General features: G+C 42.5%; 1 protein-coding gene across 8 annotated transcripts in view; it reads right to left on the bottom strand.

Annotated features, from left to right (window-relative positions):
* LOC126293263 (cullin-2-like) overlaps positions 1-17,621 on the bottom strand; it is a 119,337-nt gene that overhangs the window by 36,451 nt on the left and 65,265 nt on the right. For all 8 annotated transcript variants that reach the window (XM_049986379.1, XM_049986381.1, XM_049986378.1 and 5 more), the window contains 3 exons: positions 14,259-14,504; positions 10,326-10,454; positions 5,976-6,167 (listed from right to left, as the gene is read on the bottom strand). In XM_049986379.1, the coding sequence (XP_049842336.1) occupies positions 5,976-6,167; positions 10,326-10,454; positions 14,259-14,504 (567 nt within the window). The remainder of the gene's footprint in view (positions 1-5,975; positions 6,168-10,325; positions 10,455-14,258; positions 14,505-17,621) is intronic.

Below are 17,621 nucleotides of genomic sequence, written 5' to 3'. Positions count from 1 at the left end.
ACCCAAGGATTTCTAGCAGCCCTCGTCTTTGTACCTACTTTATCCTCTGCTGCCTTCACTACTACATCCCTCAGAGCTACCCATTCTTCTTCTACTGTATTTCTTTCCCCTATTCCTGTCAATTGTTCCCTTATGCTCTCTCTGAAACTCTGTACAACCTCTGGTTCTTTCAGTTTATCCAGGTCCCATCTCCTTAATTTCCCACATTTTTGCAGTTTCTTCAGTTTTACTCTACAGGTCATAACCAATAGATTGTGGTCAGAGTCCACATCTGCCCCTGGAAATGTCTTACAACTTAAAACCTGGTTCCTAAATCTCTGTCTTACCATTATATAATCTATCTGATACCTTTTTGTATCTCCAGGGTTCTTCCACGTATACAACCTTCTTTCATGATTCTTAAACCAAGTGTTAGCTATGATTAAGTTGTGCTCTGTGCAAAATTCTACTAGGCGGCTTCCTCTTTCATTTCTTAGCCCCAATCCATATTCACCTACTATGTTTCCTTCTCTCCCTTTTCCTACACTCGAATTCCAGTCACCCATTACTATTAAATTTTCGTCTCCCTTCACTATCTGAATGATTTCTTTTCATATTCACACTATTCATCTCTCCTCCCATTAATATAACTTTGTATCTTTCCCATTTACTCTGTCCTCATCTCTGCATTGAAGCATTGAAACTGCTACAGTCTTACCATTCTATTTCTGAACTAATGTCTCTGATGCCTCACCCCTCACCTGTGTGTGTGTGTGTGTGTGTGTGTGTGTGTGTGTTGCTCTGGACCTTGCTTACAAGGGAACCTCCCCATCGCACCCCCCCCCCCTCCCCCCCTTAGATTTAGTTATAAGTTGGCACAGTGGATAGGCCTTGAAAAATTGAACACAGATCAATCGGGAAAACAGGAAGAAGTTGTGTGGAACTATGATAAAAATGAGCAAAATATACAAAATGAGTAGTCCATGCGCAAGAGCTCCGTGGTCCTGTGGTTTGGGTAAGCAGCTGTGGAACAAGAGGTCCTTGGTTCACGTCTTCCCTCGAGTGAAAAGTTTAATTTTTTATTTTCAGACAATTTTAGTATGGGAGTAGACGTGATTACCATTTTCCAGGATGTACACCCCTTGTGCAACTGTTAGATGTGTGTGGTTTTAGGCAAGTGAAATACTTTGTGAAACAATTCTATGATTTTGCGAAGTTGCACAGGTACACAAAGCAGTATTGTTTATGTGATCGTGTGTGAATTATCAAAGTTCAGGCACTCACACATGATCAACTTCGCTCTCCAAACTTCCAGGACATGTTCAGATTTGCTTGGACATATGCAGGATTTGACAATCTACACACGGAAAAATTTGAAACCGTTAAAAACATATGTTTTGACAGAGCACAGGGAAAACTGTGCGACTGTGAATCTGTTGCATTCATTTGTTGCAGTTTATGTGACAAACTCTTATGTTTTCATCACATTTTTGGGAGTGATTATCACATCCACAAGAAAACCTAAATCGGGCAAGGTAGAAGAATCTTTTTATCCATTCAACAAGTGTACAAGTTAGGCGGGTCGGCAACCTATTCCTGTCATGTGACGCACATGCCATCACCAGTGTCATATAGAATATATCAGATGTGTTTTCTTGTGGAGCAATCGGTTGACCTATGACCGGGGGATCAATTGTCTTCGGTTCCCATTGGAGAGGCACGTCTTTTCGTGTACTAATCGCACTGTTTTGCGGTGCGGTCGTAAAACAGAGACACTAAACTTACTACAGTCAACAGAGATGTCAATGAATGAACCACCAGGTCATAACTTTGCGAAAATAAAGAAAGTAAACTTTTCAATCGAGGGAAGCCTTGAACCAAGGACCTCACGTTCCACAGCTGCTCACGCTAACCACGGGACCATAGCGCCCGTGTGCTCCCACAATCCTTGATGTTGCCCATCTTCGCATGGATTATTCAGTTTGTATATTTTGCTTATTTTTTCATAGTTTCACACAACTTCTTCCCGTTTTCTTGACTGATCTGTGTTCAGTTTTTCAAGGCCTATCCACTGTGCCAACTTATAACTAAATCTGAGGGGGGTGCGATGGGGAGGTTACCTTGTTAGTATTCAGCAAAATAAGCATTGCTTTGAAAGCAATCAACAGTGCTACAAAAAGAGGCAGATTTGGTTCTTATCTCAGAAAGTTGTTTGCACTGTTTTAATTCATTGTTATGTCCAATTACAATAAAGCAACTATGCTGTATCCTGCTACTAGTGCAGGTGTGTGTGTGTGTGTGTGTGTGTGTGTGTGTAGGGGGGCGCACTCACTTTGAGTGTAGTGTCGCCTCACACGTATACTTAAATCAGCTGACAACTGCATCAGTGCGGGCTGGCCGCTGGAGGCCACCTGTTGAAAGCATGCATATGGCACCGTCTCTGTCACATCATCTACCGGCGAGTACCACCTATATATGTGAAGAGCAGTGCACTCTCGCTATATTCTTTTAGTTTGTACTGTTAACATCAGTTGTACTGTGTATTGCTTATGTAGCACCTTCTGTACGATTCTTTTTGTGACATTATGAGTGGAGTCACAAGAGGTTTATTTCCATTATTGTTCAGAGGTTTATGAATAAAGTCATATTTGTGTTACTTGAATTGGTCTGGTGTATTACAGGGAGATATACGGACAAGAAAAAATTCTGGGTTTTTCCTAGATTTACAGGTTAAAAGTACATTTTTTCCTTATTAAGTAACAATATACATTCCCTTGGAGCTGTATAGCTTTGTACTGAGAACAGTAAAGCTTTTGTAGACTGGAATAGAACTTCCCAGCACTTTGGGAAATGAAATACAGCAAAACACAATGCCTCTTGGAAAGGTATTTCATGCACCGCAACAAGTACACTGCACATTTTCGTATTACTAAAGTATATACACGAATCCCACTGTCTACAGCGGTCATATCCGAAGCACTGAATCGAGACTGCAATGTGCTTTTGTCTGCCAATCATAGCTCATGCCATATGATCTTGCCAGCCCATAACAGCAAATATACAGAGCATAGGGCATGTGATGTAGTCGGCCAAAAACATCACTGTTAAGTAACACGAACACACAAATATGAAAAGTTAACGGTTACAAAACAACTTAAGCTTTCACATATAATACTGGTTGTCAATTTATATACCGGGTGATCAAAGAGTCAGTATAAATTTGAAAACTTAATAAACCATGGAATAATGTAGATAGAGGGGTAATAATTGCCACACATGCCTGGAATGACATGGAGTGTTATTAGAGGATTGGGGGGGGGGGGGGGGGGGGGGGGGGGGAAGTGGGGGAAGAAGAAGGTAAGTTCACAATATGTCAGACAAATGGCGCTGGTCAACAAAACGTCAGTGACTGCGCATGACAATCATGCATAAAAGGAGCTGTAATGAGAGAAAGAATCAGATGTGCCAGCAGTTGCAGCATGTTGACGTTACCTGAAAAGGAGTTTTTAGCGAAGCTGTATTATCAGAATGGCGAATGTGCTAATTTAGCATTACAATCCTATCGCCATAGGAAGGACGAAGCTCATTTCATGCTCCGAAGGTCTGTCAACACCCACAACTGCAGAATATGGGCTACCGAAAGTCCTAGAACTGTCGTGGAAACTCCATTACACAATGAGAAAGTCACGGTATGGGTTGGATTTACCGCATCTATCGCTATCGGGGGTACGGGTGAGAGCTACAACGGTATGTTACAGAATCACATCAGCCAACCTGGCTGATAAACACCTGCTGGAACGTATGAGTTTATGCAGGATGGCGCTCCACCCCATATTGCTAGACGCATGAAAGATATATTGCGCGCGTTTTTTGGTGATGATCGTGTGCTCAGCCACCACTTTCGTCATGCATGGTCTCCCAGGACCCCAGACCTCAGTCCTCAGTCCGTGCGATTATTGGCTGTGGGGTTACCTGAAGTCACAAGTGTATCATGATCGACCGACATCTCTAGGGATGCTGAAAGGCAACATCCGATGCCAATGCCTCACCATAACTCTGGACATGTTTTACAGTGCTGTTCACAACTTTATTCCTCAACTACAGCTATTGTTGAGGAACGATGGTGGACATATTGAGCATTTCCTGTGAAGAACATCATCTTTGCTTTGTCTTACTTTGTTATGTTAATTATTGCTATTCTGATCAGATGAAGTGCCATCTGTCGGACATTTTTTGAACTTTTGTGTTTGTTTGGTTCTAATAAAACCCCATGTCATTGCAAGCATGTGTGTCAATTTGTACCTCTCTATCTACATTATTCCGTGATTTATTGTTTTCAAATTGATACTGACTTTTTGGTCACTCGGTATATATACTTTTTCTTTCTTTCCTTCCCCCCAAGAGAGCATGGTTAGGAAGGATCCTAAGAGCATAGCTTAAATTGCAGCAGCTGAATATTTCTGACAAGCATGATTATAAATTTCATTGCTGTACACTGAACATTTCGTGGGTTATGTGGCTGAATACATTTCATCAAGCATTTTGACTTCTCCACAGAAAAAGCAATTACATATAAAATTGCTCAAGAGCTCACATTTTTTTAAAATGATTATTATACTTTTTGCCATCATTACTGCATAATTTGCAATCTGTGAAAGAAATGAAATATGAAAAACTAACCTTGAAATTTGGTGGTCTTTAGCATGTGTTGCCCTGTAAGATATATTAAACCCAAATGTGCCAGTAAAATTTTAAATAATGGCATAAATAGCTGATATTCTGGACCAATTTCTTCCTAAGTTGTTGTTTCTCAAAGTGTTTTACGTTTCGAATAAGTCACACAATCCATGATTTAAGAAATTCATCACACATTAATTTTGCATAAAAGGAATTTTTTACTTTGAAAGAAATGTTACTCTCAGACCACCATTCACAATACTTTCCTGCTACCTATTAGAAATATAAACAAGTTGTGACGCCACGCTCATGGAAAGGAGTTTGTTGTTATGAAGTAATGCTTAGCAAGCCTTTGACATGTTTTGTTGTCGACAGATGCTTGTGTGGGCAATGTGTTTTTTTTTATTATTATTATTTTTGTTGTTGTTGTTGTAAATGGCGCATTTTGGTAGCAACTACAGTTATATTTTGATGTTATTTTCTCATTTTTATGTGGGCTAAAGTAAAATCCTTTGTTAGAATATCAGTTTTTATCAGTTAAATTTCCCAGAATTCTAAAAAAATTCCAGTGTGTTTCATGGATGAAAAAAATTCCTGTGTTTTTCCCAGATTTACCGTACCATATACACCCTGTATTACACGGTTACTACATGACTGGTGATGAGGATGAGATTCAATCATGTAGTAACCAAGTAATACACAAAACCAATCCAAATAACACAAATACGGCTTTATTCATAAACCTCTGAATAGTAATGGAAATATGCCTCTTGTGACTACATGCATAACAAAACAAAAGAATCATACAGAAGGTGCGACATAAGCAATACACTGAACAACTGATGTGGGCTGTACAAACTAAAAGAAAATACAGAGGGCAAGTCAGCACTGCTCCGTGCTTATATAGGTGCTAATCGCCAGTAGATAGCGTGACGGAGACCGTGTCGTGTGCATGTTTCCTACATGTGGTCTCTACTGGTCAGTCCACGCTGATACAGTTGTCGGTTGATTTAAGTACACACACGTGGCAATACTACACTCGGCTCATTAACGCTCGCATGCACTAGTAGCAGGATGAAGAAAGTTTTCTTTCTGAAATAGCACAGCTACTTGTTCTTAACAAATAACATTATTAATAGTGGTTGGTTCCTGTTTTTACTTTACTTTCAGGATTATCCAATACTTCCACACAGCACAGCCCCTTCGAATGAGTTTTCAACAAAATTGCAAATAAGTGATACTATCAGAACAGAGATAAGAGATTCAGCTAGTATTGGCTTCAGAGAGGTACAACAGAAGAACTGGCTCCTTCAACTTACAACATATGGCTTTTTGAGGTAGCCCAGGCGCACTTCTCCCTGGCACAGGTGGTACAGCCAGGTCAACTTCCTTCCGTTGAACAAGTGGCGGTAGAAGCTCTCAAAGGACTGCAGTCGCTTCTGCAGATCTTCCGGTGGAGCAAATGGTGAGATGGGAGCCGGATTCAGCGGCCAGGCCCCTGCCTGCAACACCTGTGAAGGAGATTGCAAATGTCATTCGTCACCCCCTCTGGAAAATGTGACAAAATGGTATGTATGGTTGGTGGAATATTCTTCATACTGGAGACGATCGATTTAATCAGAAACAAAATGATACCACATATGGAATATAATTTTGCCTATAAGACAGTGGCTTAATAAGTATCAGCATTTACGAACAGACTTTGTCGCTGACGCAATTTGTCACTGTAGTGCAGATTTGTGGCAATCGGCTGTTAGTCTAGACAGACTAGAAGGGGGATGGGGGTGAGAGTGAGAGGGGAGGGGGGGAAGAGTGTGGTGTGGGGGAATAAATCAGCCCCCACCCGCATTCTGCACATCGATGAGAGCAAAAGAGAAACATGGTTACAATATTGCTGAGCTCTTATGGCGTGTAGTGATACATGAACCCCGGGACAGACCAGAATTAGTCTTTCTCCTCATTTAAAAATAAGAAAAGAAAACAAAGCACTTGAAAGAAATGCTGTGTACCAAAGCATTCAGCAAGTGTGTGTGCTGAATGCTTTGGTACACAGCATTTCTTGCAAGTGCTTTGTTTTCTTTTCTTATTTTTTAAATGAGGAGAAAGACTAATTCTGATCTGTCCCGGGGTTCATGTATCACTACACACCATATAAAATAGAAAGAAACTTCCACATGGGAAAAATATACTAAAAACAAAGATTCCAAGACTTACCAAGTGGGAAAGTGCCGGTAGACAGACACAATAAAATAACACACAAACTTTCTAGCTTTCGCAACCGACGGTTGCTTCTACAGGAAAGAGGGAAAGAGAGGGAAAGACGAAAGGATGTGGGTTTTAAGGGAGAGGGTAAGGAGTCATTCCAATCCCGGGAGCGGAAAGGAAAGACTTACCCTAGGGGGAAAAAAGGACAGGTGTACACTCGCACACACACACATATCTATCCGCATGTGGAAGTTTCTTTCTATTTTATATATATATATATCGTCGGGAGTATGTGGCTGAGGGACTGCGTGAGCTTTCAGACAACTCTACATACAAAATTTGCCAAGGTAATCCCAGTCCTGATGTCCAGGCGGAGCTTCAAGGAATCCTCAGAACCTTATGCCCCCTACAAAACCTTTCACCTGACTCCATCAAACTCCTGACCCCACCGACACCTCGTACTCTACCTACTTCCTAAAATTCACAAACCCAAACATCCTGGCCGCCTCATTGTAGCTAGTTACCAAGCCCACACAGAACGTATCTCTGCCTACGTAGATCAACACCTTCATCCCATTACATGCAGTCTCCCATCCTTCATCAAAGACACCAACCACTTTCTCAAATGCCTGGAATCCGTACCCAGTCTGTTACCCCCGGAAACCATCCTTGTAACCCTTGATGTCACTTCCCTATACACAAATATTCCACACGTCCAGGGCCTCGCTGCAATGGAGCACTTCCTTTCACGCCGATCAGCTGCCACCCTACCTAAAACCTCTTTCCTTGTCACCTTAGCCAGCTTCATCCTGACCCACAACTTCTTCACTTTTGAAGGCAAGGCATACCAACAATTAAAGGGAACAGCCATGGCTACCAGGATGGCCCCCTCGTATGCCAACCTATTTATGGGTCGCTTAGAGGAAGCCTTCCTGGTTACCCAAGCCTGCCAACCCAAAGTTTGGTACAGATTTATTGATGACATCTTCATGATCTGGACTCACAGTGAAGAACAACTCCAGAATTTCCTCTCCAACCTCAACTCCTTTGGTTCCATCAGATTCACCTGGTCCTACTCCAAATCCCATGCCACTTTCCTAGACGTTGTCCTCCATCTGTCCAATGGCCAGCTTCACACATCCGTCCACATCAAACCCACCAACAAGCAACAGTACCTCCATTATGACAGCTGCCACCCATTCCATATCAAACGGTCCCTTCCCTACAGCCTAGGCCTTCATGGCAAACGAATCTGCTCCAGTCCTCAATCCCTGAACCATTACACCAAAACCTGAAAACAGCTTTCGCATCCCGCAACTACCCTCCCGACCTGGTACAGTAGCAAATAACCAGAGCCACTTCCTCATCCCCGCAAACCCAGAACTTCCCACAGAAGAACCACAAAAGTGCCCCACTTGTGACAGGATACTTCCCGGGACTGGATCAGACTCTGAATGTGGCTCTCCAGCAGGGATACGACTTCCTAAAATCCTGCCCCGAAATGAGATCCATCCTTCATGAAATCCTCCCCACTCCACCAAGAGTGTCTTTCCACCGTCCACCTAACCTTCGTAACCTCTTGGTTCATCCCCTACCCTCTGGCTTCTACCCTTGCAACCGCCCCCGGTGTAAAACCTGTCCTATGCACCCTCCCACCACCACCTACTCCAGTCCTGTAACCCGGAAGGTGTACACGATCAAAGGCAGAGCCACGTGTGAAAGCACCCACGTGATTTACCAACTGAACTGCCTACACTGTGACGCTTTCTATGTGGGAATGACCAGCAACAAACTGTCCATTCGCATGAATGGACACAGGCAGACAGTGTTTGTTGGTAATGAGGATCACCCTGTGGCTAAACATGGCTTGGTGCACGGCCAGCACATCTTGGCACAGTGTTACACCGTTCGAGTTATCTGGATACTTCCCACCAACACCAACCTATCCGAACTCCGGAGATGGGAACTTGCCCTTCAATATATCCTCTCTTCTCGTTATCCACCAGGCCTTAATCTCCGCTAATTTCAAGTTGCCGCCACTCATACCTCACTTGTCATTCAACATCACCTTTGCCTCCACACTTCCGCCTTGACTTACATCTCTGCCCATACTCTTTGCCTTTATATATGTCTGCTTGTGTGTGTGTGTGTGTGTGTGTGTGTGTGTGTGTGTGTGTGTGTGTGTGTGTGTGTGTGTGCGCGCGCTCGCGCGCGCCCACACACACACACACACACACACACACACACACACACACACACACACACACACACACATATCCATCCATACATATACAGACACAAGCAAACATATTTCATAAAAACACACACACACACACACACACACACACACACACACACACACACACACATAGTTTAAGCCTAAACCTATAATGGCATCTTACCCAACCATAGTTCAAAACACTTCCACCTGAAACAGGCACATTCAAGTGTCCATATAATACCATTGTGTTCCGCCACCTGTTAGCTGTCATTATAGGTTCGTTTGGATTTGACATTCATTTCAGTATGTTATACTAGAGGTTTTATTGCAAACACAGAAAAGGTGTAGTATCGTTCAGTGATTAACGTTTTGCTTCTGGACAAGAAGATATGTAACAAGTTAATTTGATATGATCCTTCACCATCAAAGACGACAGTTAGATACTGGTTCAACAAATTTAAAATTTGTGAAACATCCACTTTTGATTAACCACGAAAGACGGCTTGCTGATGTGGTTACACAAGAAACCATTCTAAATGCCCGCAACACAAAGCTCACAGATTGTCAAATGACAGTGGGCGAAGTAGCAGAGGCTGTGAGTGTGTCTATGGGAATATTGCCTGCACTGTGTGTATCTTGGTGAAATGTTCATTAGTAGGAAGATTCTCCCACCTATAGGAAACAAGTAACAATGTGTACTAAAACCACACCTGTACATGTGCCAAAACTTACTTGACAAGCCAAAGAGTGAGTCAACCATATGACAGGGTGAGTCAAGTACACAGCACACTTAACAACAAATCGCCTTGCTGAGACAAAAATAATAAGTCACCAGTATTCTGATTCAGAACTGATTTTATTCAGTTGCTAAATTCATGGGAACTAATTTATGTCAAATGTTTTAATTTTGACTAAAACCATTTAATTTCAAATGTGAAGGTAGCTAGCTTAAAATAATTCCGATGTTGATATGGACACTCTCATTTACGGCACACGTACAAGTACAATTAATCATAAGATTTGTGCCCTCTCAACATTTGCAATTACATGTATCCTGTTTCATGAACATGATTCCATGGATAAATAAATAAAATAGAACCCCCTCTCCTCTCTCTCTCTCTCTCTCTCTCTCTCTCTCTCTCTCTCACACACACACACACACACACACACAAAATCACTACACAGATTCACTTTCCTTGATAAAAAAAATGGTAATACAGCTTATAAATTCAGAATCAATTACCTGCACAGAAAAGGATGCAGAACCTGGTGCTGGCGGTATCGCATCTTCGAACTTCCGATTCAGGTCACTCGACACGGAGACGTCCAAAAACATTCGGTGAAACTTGCTGGTAAATTCACACCCACAGCACTGCAAAAAATACATTGTTACAAAGAACAGTTTGTCAAGTCTTGCAACTGAAATTTATGACAAAATATTCCTCACAATCTTGCAAACACATAGTAAAGCGAGTCCAGTTTAAACATTTGGTACTAGGCTGCTCTACATTACGAATAAATATAGTTTCACTGGTTTAAATCAATGGGGAAAGTTAAAAATTTGTATCGGACAATGATTAAAACCCGGGTCTCCTGCTTACTACAGAGATATGCTGACCACCGAGCCATCCGGATGCAGTGGTCACCACAACTGCACAGACTACCCTAGCGTGCCTCCGGTCGATTATGTAAGGCTGTTCACACAGCTCTGTCTCATTTCTCTACATCACCAGGAGACACACGACGACAACTTTGCTATGTCTAACCAAACATCCACTTTCAATAGAACATTTATGCTACTCATAAATGGTAGGCCTACTGGGAGAATCTTTACCATACTACATAGGAGAGTAGTTGTTGGCTGTGACTATTCAAACCAAAACACGCAGCGAGCACAGTTGAGACCGGTAAATGCAGCCATCTTTGATGCAACTGCCATTATTTTTTGTGGTGGAGCGATACTGTACTAGTGTATTACATAATGTTTCCAGAATGAGATTTTCACTCTGCAGCGGAGTGTGCACTGATATGAAACTGGCAGAAGTAAAGCTGTGAGTACCGGGCGTGAATTGTGCTTCGGTAGCTCAGATGGTAGAGCACTTGCCCGCGAAAGGCAAAGGTCCCGAGTTCGAGTCTCGGTCGGGCACACAGTTTTAATCTGCCAGGAAGTTTCTGTATCACGAGTCAAAACTTGTTCTACTTTCCTTCAAAATGACACTAAGTCTGTGAGTCTTGTGAATAAGTTCATACAAATTTTTTAAGTTGTAAAATTCTTTTTGATACACACAGTATTATTATTGTCACTGCTAATAGTAACTCTTCGATCTAAGGATCTGACAGTACTGATAAGCCTACTGGACATTCAAATATGAAACTTTTGCTTTGCGTTTCATGTACAGTATCCAATCTGAATGTAAAAATCTCCTTTTCATTGTCGCGTAAATTGACTGTGTTTCAATAAAATTTTAAATAAGGATGTAACCTAAGAACTTATTGCTCATATATAAACATTAATAAAAGTTGTTAGCTCTGATAGCCAAGTGGTCAGCATAACAGATTGCCGTCCTACAGGCCCGGGTTCGATTCCTGGCTGCGTCGGAGATTTTCTCCACTCAGGGACTTGGTATTGTGTTGTCTTCATCATCATTTCATCCCCACCTATCTGGCGCGCAGATAACCCAGTGTGGCGTCGACTGTAATAAGACCCGCATCAAGGCAGCCGGACCTGCCCCGCAAGGGGCCTCCCGGCCAATGACGCCAAAACTCATTTCCATTTTCCATTAATAATACTTGCATAAATTATATTCACATATTGACATAAAAATACATTACTAGTAGATACACAAATTAATAACAAAAATTGTATTTAAAAAACTGGAAAGATAACGGAAGGAAACACTTACAAGTTAGATTTGAAACCACAATCGAAAGTGTATCAACAAAGAACATTAATAAATCATGTGATTCATTTCAAAACAGAATAAAAGATGATGGAAAGACTGGTAAGTGGGTTTAATATCTTTACATTTATTCTAACACTATTTTTGTTATTAATTTGTCGCTCTACTTTTAATATACTCTTTTAACACCACTACAACTGTTTAACTATGACGCCTGGTGGAATGTATTGGTAGTTAGTTTTTGAATGCCCGCCCTCAAATGAGCATCTATGACAATGACTGTCATTTTGTGTGACAATACTACGTATTAAGGCATTTATTTTTACTCCTGATGTCACGCCTACTTCGTGCTTGTACTTTCATGACAATTATGTTTCATTTGGCAGATCTTCCTATGATGGGCTAGAAATAAAATATGCCAACAAGCATAATTTTTAACAACAAGTCGATTTTCATGACCTAAGACATGCTCAGAGTTTATAAAATGGTCACAGGTCTCCTGTGTGATTTTATGACACAACTTAAGTGAAGGCAATAAATAATCTTTGAATTAAACACTAGATCTTTGGTTTTTTTAGTCTGGCACTTAACTACGCATGTATAAATTCATTTCCATCAGCCGTGGCAATGACCAACCCTACCTCACACCTGTATTGTTTGCAGCTTCTTTCAACATTGTCAATTCTGATTACTCCAGTCTGACTCTCACAAAGCAGGCAGCATACCCTACTAAACAAATTGATACTACCCTGCCTAACAATAATCTTATCCCATTTCATATTAATAAAAATCTATAATCTGCTTATACACTCCTGGAAATGGAAAAAAGAACACATTGACACCGGTGTGTCAGACCCACCATACTTGCTCCGGACACTGCGAGAGGGCTGTACAAGCAATGATCACACGCACGGCACAGCGGACACACCAGGAACCGCGGTGTTGGCCGTCGAATGGCGCTAGCTGCGCAGCATTTGTGCACCGCCGCCGTCAGTGTCAGCCAGTTTGCCGTGGCATACGGAGCTCCATCGTAGTCTTTAACACTGCTAGCATGCCGCGACAGCGTGGACGTGAACGGTATGTGCAGTTGACGGACATTGAGCGAGGGCGTATAGTGGGCATGCGGGAGGCCGGGTGGACGTATCGCCGAATTGCTCAACACGTGGGGCGTGAGGTCTCCACAGTACATCGATGTTGTCACCAGTGGTCGGCGGAAGGTGCACGTGCCCGTCGACCTGGGACCGGACCTCAGCGACGCACAGATGCACGCCAAGACCAGGGATCCTACGCAGTGCCGTAGGGGACCGCACCGCCATTTCCCAGCAAATTAGGGACACTGTTGCTCCTGGGGTATCGGCGAGGACCATTCACAACCGTCTCCATGAAGCTGGGCTACGGTCCCGCACACCGTTAGGCCGTCTTCCGCTCATGCCCCAACATCATGCAGCTCGCCTCCAGTGGTGTCGCGACAGGCGTGAATGGAGGGACGAATGGAGACGTGTCGTCTTCAGCGATGAGAGTCGCTTCTGCCTTGGTGCCAATGATGGTCGTATGCGTGTTTGGCGCCGTGCAGGTGAGCGCCACAATCAGGACTGCATACGACCGAGGCACACAGGGCCAACACCCGGCATCATGGTGTGGGGAGCGATCTCCTACACTGGCCGAACACCTCTGGAGATCGTCGAGGGGACACTGAATAGTGCACAGTACATCCAAACCGTCATCGAACCCATCGTTCTACCATTCCTAGACCGGCAAGGGAACTTGCTGTTCCAACAGGACAATGCACGTCCGCATGTGTCCCGTGCCACCCAACGTGCTCTAGAAGGTGTACGTCAACTACGCTGGCCAGCAAGATCTCTGGATCTGTCCCCCATTGAGCATGTTTGGGACTGGATGAAGGGTCGTCTCACGTGGTCTGCACGTCCAGCACGAACGCTGGTCCAACTGAGGCGCCAGGTGGAAATGGCATGGCAAGCCGTTCCACAGGACTACATCCAGCATCTCTACGATCGTCTACATGGGAGAATAGCAGCCTGCATTGCTGCGAAAGGTGGATATACACTGTACTAGTGCCGACATTGTGCATGCTCTGTTGCCTGTGTCTATGTGCCTGTGGTTCTGTCAGTGTGATCATGTGATGTATCTGACCCCAGGAATGTGTCAATAAAGTTTCCCCTTCCTGGGACAATGCATTCACGGTGTTCTTATTTCAATTTCCAGGAGTGTAAATGCAACTTTTACTATGCTCACTAAGCTACTGCAATGACACTTACCTGCTTCAGTCTGCCAATCATCGCCTCCTCTGCCTCCATTGACAAGCTGTGCTGAAAGATGAGCCTCTTTGCCAGCATGCGCGCATAGAACTTCTGGAAGACGTCCTTGTCATCCAGATACTTAAAGACGGCAACCGCACGCGCCAGCTGTTCGTCTAACTCCGTGTCCACCGTATTACCCGTCCGGCGGAGTAATGTATCGCAGTGTCGTGCCAAAATCTCTGGGGCGGGACAGGGGGTGTTAGGCTGCAAATAATATTATCACAGTCACCACTGATACAGGTGAAAAAATTTCAAAGAAAATTTCAAGCAAGAAAACAGAAAATTTACAAGGAGACACGATGGCTGGCCAATAATCACCTTGAGGTGTGGAAATTCCACAAACTCCAAATGCAACAAATTTTTAAGTAGCAATAGCATCCAGGAAAGAATAGGACCAACCAGTTACTGTTCATACAGGCTGTATACGCAGACAAGGAAAAAATTTCACAAATTTCCTGGTTAAAAACACACTTTTTCCATTTTTAAGTGACCGTAAACTTTCCCTCAGAACTGTAGAACTTATCAATCCTTTGAATGATTAAGCTTTTATGCATCGGTGTACAACTTACAAGCACTTAAGAAAATGAATCCCGTCCCCAACCGGCAGAAGAAGAAGAACAAAACAAAAACAACCATGCGTTTTGGAAAGATCTTCGATGTGCACCAACATGTACACTGCATATTTTTGTATTACAAAAGTATATATTCGAGTTCCAACAAACGCAGCATCTTAGTTTCTGAAGCATTGAAATCGAGATTGTGATGCGCTTTTGTAAGCCAGTCATAGTTTACCTCACGTGACCTCCCCAGGCGGTGATATCAGATCTTTAGAGCATAGGACATGTGATGTATTCAGCCAACAGCAACAAGCGCGAAAACACAAATAGGAAAAGTTAATGGTTTAAATTAATATACATAGTGTAACTAGAAGAAAAGCAAGGCTTTCACATATAATATAGGTATTTTTTTCAAGTTTTACTCTTTAAGATACACCCCGCAAATGTGCCAGTAAAATTTTAAATAATGATGTAAATGTCTGGTTTTCTGGGTTTGAGAGTCTTCTAAGTGGCTGGCCTTCAAAGCGTTAAGCTTTAAATGAAAGTCAAACGCTCTGTGATTTAGGAAATTCAAAGACCATTCTCGTAAGTAACGTAATTCATCTTGTGTGAAATGAAATTTACCGTGACAGTAAAGTCTTCAGACCACCATTCGCAATATTTTCCCATGACCTGTTAGAATTAGTTTCAGCAATTGTCAGAGAGCACCAGAAAAAAAAGGCATTACTGCGCATGCGCAAATACGATGACACAGGAAGTCGATATGTTTGTACGTATATAGCATTAAGACATCTTGCATAGCAGTAAGAGATCTTACATTACGTCATAAATGAAACAGAACATAAAACAATACTTGGAGAACAACAAAGTGCACATTTGTATGTCCAGATTCTCAATGATGTAGGCCTCAACTTGATATTAAGATTTTCAGTGTGGTTTTTGGGATGCAAATTTTCTTGGCGTACAAGTTCTGTATTACCTCATGTTTGGTTCTTTATTATCACATAATGCCATATGTGCCGGATGATGAAAACCTGCATTTGAAACAGTTGAAACTTGCCAACGGTGGGGAATGAAACACTTCGGTCCAAATACATTAACTGCGTCTGTGGAATAGATTAATAAAAGGGAAATTCCTTTATCAAATCAACAAAAACAACTTCATTGTTCTGCAAGGTGATTAATGCTTCTACCAAAAATGCAGAAATACAATAAAATCAGAAAACTGAAACTAATAATATATTTTAGCCTTCTGTAATTCATCATCATAAGTTGTTTGTGCTTACTGCTGAGTGACGTGACCCCATGAACCAAGTGTGTCCATCCAGGACGATTGCCAGCTTCTCTTAGTGCCTGCTGAAGAGGTAGGGCGGGGATCATCTTGATTTGATCTATCCATCTGCTCGTTGCTCTTCCTCGTGGTCTTATGCCCTCGATCTATCCTTGCAAGATTATTTTATCTAGGTTTCTCCATCTCTTCTCACAATATGGCCAAAGAACTGGAGAATTTTTTCAGTGACTCGAGAAGAAAGGCCTTTCGAGATATCGAGTTGTTCAATAATGAACACACATGTTGTTCTTTCAGTCCATTTTATGTGTAGCATCCTATGCCGGCACCAAAACTCAAACACATTGATGCGCTGTTTGTCTCTTGCCTTGGGTGTCCATGTTTCCCAACCATAAAAGAAGACAGAAAACAAAAGTGTTTCAACTAGCCAAATCTTTGTGCTATTTGTTATCGCTCTGGTCTGCCAGATCTTTGTGAGCTGTTTCTCAGCCACTTGCCCTAGCGTGATCCGTCTTCTTATCTCATTGTTACAACTTTTCGTGCTGCATATGGTTGACCAAGATAGATGAAGGAATACATGACTTCCAGTTCCTTTAACTGATCTGTGAGCTGGATCTGTTCTTCTCGATCAATTATCATGAGTTTGGACTCCCTGAGGTTGATGTCTAATCCATACGATAGACTAATGTCCTTTTTCTTGTTAGTAGCTCAGTAAGTTCATCTTCGCTGTTGGCTAAAAGCACAGTGTCACCAGCAAAACGGAGGTTGTTGGTAGTTCTCCCACCAATTGAGATGCCTTTGATCCAACCATTAAAAGCTTTCCTAAAGACATGTTCTGCATAGATGTTGTACAGTTGTGGGGACAGGACACAAGCCTGTCTCACACCTTTTGATACTCTGAAGGAATCAAACATGCCAGCACTTGTCTTTACAACTGTGAAGTGATTATTGTATAGACTTTTGATCAATGCTGTCAAGTGGGGTGGGACACCGAACTCTGCATGCACCTGCCACAAATTTTACCAGCCAACACAGTCGAACGCTTTCCTATAGTCAACGAAGCAGATGAAAACAGGAACACAAAACTCTCGCGATTTTTCTATTATTTGTCTTATGTTGAGAATCTGTTCACGAGATCCTTTCCCTTAAACAAAACCTGCTTGTTCTATGGATATTTGGGGCTGAATGAACGACTTCAAACATTGGTTTAGGATGTAGTGCAAAATTTTACTTGCGTGAGATATGAGGGCAATAGTTTGGTAGTTGGAGCAGTTCCTGACAGACACTTTCTTGTGTACGGGGACGAAGAGAGACTCTGACCAGTCATCCGGCTACTCCCCAGTTTCCCATACTTTTTTAACACAATGAATGCAGCACATCGATATCTTCCTGCCCCATTTCATTGATCATTTCTCCAGATATACCGTTTACAGCCCCGGTATCTGAGTGGTCAGCATGACAGACTGTCAATCCTAA

Source organism: Schistocerca gregaria, chromosome 10, assembly GCF_023897955.1.
Source record: "Schistocerca gregaria isolate iqSchGreg1 chromosome 10, iqSchGreg1.2, whole genome shotgun sequence".
Classification (NCBI taxonomy): domain Eukaryota; kingdom Metazoa; phylum Arthropoda; class Insecta; order Orthoptera; family Acrididae; genus Schistocerca; species Schistocerca gregaria.
The sequence above is the reverse complement of the archived record's forward strand: the minus strand, read 5'-3'. Positions and strand labels throughout refer to the sequence as shown.